Source organism: Aptenodytes forsteri, unplaced genomic scaffold (assembly GCF_000699145.1).
Source record: "Aptenodytes forsteri isolate BGI_AS27 unplaced genomic scaffold, ASM69914v1 Scaffold373, whole genome shotgun sequence".
NCBI lineage: Eukaryota > Metazoa > Chordata > Aves > Sphenisciformes > Spheniscidae > Aptenodytes > Aptenodytes forsteri.
This window is the reverse complement of record NW_008795579.1, coordinates 243,217-248,262: the sequence shown is the minus strand read 5'-3', so window position 1 is coordinate 248,262 and position 5,046 is coordinate 243,217. Positions and strand designations below refer to the sequence as shown.

Genomic DNA, 5,046 nt, shown 5'->3' with positions numbered 1-5,046 from the left:
GCACCTGGCCGGTCTGGACAGGGCTGCCTGGCCCCGGGTCTGTGGGCAGGAGGAGGATTTGTGGGGTCTCAGCCCAGCCCGGGGAGGGGGGAACAGGGGGCTGTGCAGTGTGAAGCTGCGGCTGAGCATCCTCGCAGCCCCCCGCTCCGGTCTGGCCATCCCCCGGCTCCCTCCCCAATCTCTCTTTGAGCACGGCTGCTGCCTTCGCCCTTATCTATATTTTAACGCAGCTTCAAAGCCGGGTGCCTTCACCAGCCAGAGAGAGGGAGTGAGCATGGCAGGACCGCGAGATGGAGAGATAAATGGGGGAGGGGGAGAAGGGCAGCCCCCCAGCACCCCCTCTCCGGCCAGGAGAGTGGCATTTTGCAGGGGGGGACGGGGATGGGACAGTGGCCCCAGCGCTCCCCCTCCACCCCAGCTATGCTCCTTCGTTAATCCCACTGGTACATATTCATCAACTTGGGAGCCACTGTGTCCCACCGTGGGGAGGCAGTGGGCCTCCCTCACCATGAGATGAGCACAGGCAGGCGAGGGGCACCAGTAACCCCACAGCTGGAAGGGGTTACCCATCTGCACCCACAGAGAGGGGCCAGGGAGCAGCACGGAGACTGCAGCCCATGGAGGAACATGCGCACACGAGCACACGCCTCCCAAGCCCCCACCAGCCCGGGATTTCTGGAGGTTTCTCAGCTCTGCGTTGGCTTTCCATCTCAGCTAGGGCTGAGAGAAGGATGGCTGGTTCCCCCCAGCAGTGCTACATGAGCCACTGCGGCCCTTCTCCCTCTGCCAGGCAGGCGAGGGGCACCAGTAACCCCACAGCTGGAAGGGGTTACCCATCTGCACCCACCAACAGGGGCGAGGGAGCAGCACGGAGACTGCAGCCCATGGAGGAACATGCGCACACGAGCACACGCCTCCCAAGCCCCCACCAGCCCGGGATTTCTGGAGGTTTCAGCTCTGCGCGTTGGCTTTCCATCTCAGCTAGGGCTGAGAGAAGGATGGCTGGTTCCCCCCAGCAGTGCTACATGAGCCACTGCGGCCCTTCTCCCTCTGCCTCAGTTTCCCTTTCCAATTCACCCCCCCCTTCCATGATCCCCTGCTAGTGGTGAGAGGGATGCAGTGGAGACGGGGATGCAATGGGGATGGGGATGCAATGGGAATGGGGCCGTAATGGGGAATTGATGGAGACAGAGATGCAGTAGGGACAGGGAAGTGTCAGGGACAGGCAGGCAGTGGGGAGGGGACACAGTGGGAAACAGTGGGGATGGGCATGTACTGGGGAAGGAGGTGATGACACCAGCTCCCTGCATTACTGAGGCCTGCAGGTCCCCAGACCAAGCCTGTGCAGGAGGATGGGGCAGGATGGAGCCAGGGGCTGGGGGACACAGACTGGGCACGGGTAGGGCAGGGCACTCCTGGGGGAAAGAAGCACCCATCCCTGCGGGGAGAGAGGTGCCCCCCAGCCCCTCAGGGTGAGGGGCCAGGCTGACAGCCTCCAGGTCCCTCCCCAGGAGCTGCTGGGGGAGTGGGGGATGAAAGGGAATTGCAGAGCAGGGCAGTGACTGCTGATGCAGCCAGGGCTATCGATTGCGGCATGAGCGCAGTCCAGGGCTGTGGGGAGCATGGGGGGCGTGGGGGAGACCCTCACTACCCGCAGCCCCTGGTGCAGTCACAGGAGGACGGCTTCCCCCAGCCAGCCGGGGGTCTTGAAGCCTGTGGGCAAGGGGCACGGCAGAGCAGGGCGACGGCAAGCCTCTTCTGTGACAGTGCTGAGGGGAGCCAAGGTCACCCCCCCTGCACCCTGCCAGTGCTGTCGGCATTCAGGGCAGGTCCCACTCACACCTTGCGTTAAATATTAATATTTCTGCTTGTGAGTGGTTGGGTGCAGCATGCACACACATGCATGTGAACCTCTCAGACATGCTTCACAGGCATATATGGGGGTCCCAGTGCCTCCTGGCCCTGCAGAGGTGTGTGCAGAGCCCCCTCCCTCCCTGGCCACACCAGGATCTGTCCCCTGTGCCAGAGGAGGGCCATGCCTGGCTCTGCTGCATGCTGGGCTTTGGCTGTGATGCACCATTTATGTGTGTTTGTCTGGTACGCTTGTTTTTTTTACTGTTACACATGCATGTGCTGCTGCATCCACGCGTTACCCCAAGACGATATATTTTTTTGCTGCTCTCAAGCCCCTTGTGCACTTTCTGTGTATGTCTGTGGCTGTGCAGGGCTGCCATGCGTCTGCAGGCACCCATGTGTCACTCCATGTGTGCACAAGCAGCCAGGCAAGGATTCAGGAAGGGCTGGGGGTGGCTGCAGAGGGACGGGGAAGGCTCCTGGTGCCGGCATCAATTTGGCTTGTCAGGACCAGCAGTGATGGCCACTCACATCCCATTTGCTGGCGGGGCCACGCGCTGTCAGCCGCTTTCCCAAGACCCACGGTCACCTTGGTGGCGGGGAGGGGTAGGGTGCCCCAGTGCAGGCTGTGATGAGTCCCAGCACCCTGAGAACAGGGCCATCACTGATGGGGTACCATTTCAAGGGAAAACAGCCCCTGCCTGCGCCAGGAGCAGAGCACCCGTGACAATCCCCACCAAAGGCCCTGTTCCTACAGCCAGCCTCTCCCCCACACCCGGCTCCAAGCCGTCCCCCTGCCTTGGTGGGGGTCGGTGGCAGAGCAGGCGCCGATCTGCAGATTGGGGTCTCCAGCTCTCCCCATGGGCGCAGGGTCAAGCTGTTCTCTCCCCTGTCACCCCGCTGCCTTCGTTAGTGCAAGGAGATTAATTGGAGGTGGTGAGCGACAGTCCCCGCGGGCCCACTCCCCCCGGCGCAGTACAGCCCGGGGCGGTGTGGCATTTCCAAAGGTTAGCAGCAAACAAGGTGCCTCTGACAGCTCCCATTTATCTCGCTGGTGCTGCGCGGGTGCTAATGCGGTGGCAGGGTGACGCGGTGCAGCGGTGGGCTCTGCTGGGCTGCGGGGAGGGATCCAAGCACGCACCTGAGCGTGCTGAGGCGCGCAACGCACGTCTGAACGATTGCGTGTGGGTGAGAGCACACAGTGAGCTCTGAGTGTGCGTGCCCCCATGTCTGTGTGCGAGTGTGCATGCCCGCGGGTGCCAGCAGGTGTGCACTGAGATTGCCCAGTACCTGCCCGGCCCAGTGTGCACCTGCAGCATGCAGGTGAATGCAACAAATGCCTGTGGTTGCTCACGTATGCATGCACCACCCTGCGTGCAGCTGAATGTGCACGAATGCCTTCACATGTCCTGCACATCCCCGTGAGCACATCTGTGTGCATACATGCACGGTTACACACACACACATGAAGCAAGGTGGCTCTGCATGTGTGCCTTTGCAGTGTTTGAGCACCCCGGGATGAACGCATTCCTGTGCCTCCTGTGCACCTGCCCCAGCACATGTTGGGGGTACGGCCATGCCTCTGTCCCGCTAGGCGCAAGCGTGCTGCTCCACCTCAGCAAGTGCAGATGGGGTTGGTGAGTGGCAGGCTGCTAATGAAAGTCCCCGTGAGGCAAATCTGTGGTGATGTCTCCTTGGTGCCAGGGCAACAAATTAGCCTGCTGCTAGGGACACCTGGGCTGGGTCCAGGGTGCTGGTGGAGCTGGGAGGAGCCCCTGGGGTCGCAGACCAGAAGCACAAAACGAGACCCAGCCTGGCTGCCCATCCCTGCCCCGGGGAGGCTGTGACGGAAGATGCTGCTCCTCCGGTGGCAAGGACTCAAGGGCAAAAGGATAGGGCTGCAGGACAGGGAGTGGGGCAGGTGAGGGGGGCCTGGGGACAGCAGCGGTGCGCAGCCCAGCAGGGGTGGCTGCGGGCTGCTGGGCAGGTGTGAGGTGTCACTGGCAGGGGGTGCAGGAATGGGGTGCAGGACAGTCTCAGAAGGAAGGGCAGAGCTTCCCATCTCAGCCTCACAAGGGCAAGAGGAGAAACCCAGTCGGCTGTCCCCAGCGGCCACCCCCATGTCCCACTGAATCCCAGCTCAAAGATGCTTGAAAGCCCATCCTTGGCCAGCAGCTCCAGCACCAGGGTGCCTGGGGGGGGCTGGCTCTGCTCAGTGCCACAGCCAGCACCGGCCCTGCCACACACAGCATACCACCCCACATCTGTGCAGGCAGCAGCTCGACCCACAGCCGGACCCCCTACTGCCCACGCATGGCCCATCCCCTCCTCACCTTGCAGCCCCCTGGTGTCACTCAGCCACCTCCTTCCGCCCCCCCTCACTTGCAGCTGGGAGCCCGCACCCAGCCACAGGCAGCAGCACGGGCTACCCCATTCACCCCAGCACAATGGGCGGGACGGATGTGGTGGGGCGAAAGGGCGTTGTGCTCTGGGGGATGCTGACCCTGCCCCAGTCCCAGGCACCGAGGAGTCGAGCAGGTGACAGACAGGGACAAGTCGGGATGCACTCAGGCACGGCCACCCTGCCACCCACCCACCCAGAGTCATGGTGACATCTGGACAAATCCTGCCCTGGAGGTGAGCTCAGTGTGACTACCCAAAGTCCTCCTCGGTCTTTCCTCTGTTTCTTCTGTACCACCGCTGCAACTGCCTGCAGTTTGCAAGCACCCAAACACAGCCCAGCGGGTAGGTGGCCGCAGAACCCCCAGCACCAGGACAGGCGAACCCAGCGCCAGCATGTCCTCAGGGAGGGGCAGGAAGAGCCCGGACGAGCTCGCCAAAGCCAAATCCACCATGGGGTCATTACGGCGCTGCAGGGCTGCCAGAGCTGCAGGCACCCACCTTGCACACGCAGCCCATGGTGGCAGCAGGACCCACGGGAGCTGTCACCCCGGTGACACTCCTGCCTGAAGCGATGCTCGCGCAAGGGCTGGTGTCGCCTCGTGCAGAAGTACGACCTGTGCAGGGCCAGGAGAAATCAGCTTCCCACAGACGTGTTTGCCTTCACCCCCTAAACAGACACCTCGCTCTTTGCAGACGGAAAAAATATGCAAATGCTGCGGCTTTATTAACGCGCTCGGCACGCGCTGGCTAATAAATATTTCATAGCCCAAGTAGGACTTTTTTTTTCCT

General features: G+C 62.3%; 1 protein-coding gene across 1 annotated transcript in view; it reads right to left on the bottom strand.

Moving 5' to 3' along the window:
• NXPH4 (neurexophilin 4) overlaps positions 1-4,773 on the bottom strand; it is a 7,705-nt gene extending 2,932 nt beyond the window's left edge. The window contains exon 1 of the mRNA XM_009282293.2: positions 4,756-4,773. Coding sequence (XP_009280568.2) covers positions 4,756-4,773 — 18 coding nt within the window. The remainder of the gene's footprint in view (positions 1-4,755) is intronic.
• Between the last annotated feature and the right edge of the window lie 273 nt (positions 4,774-5,046).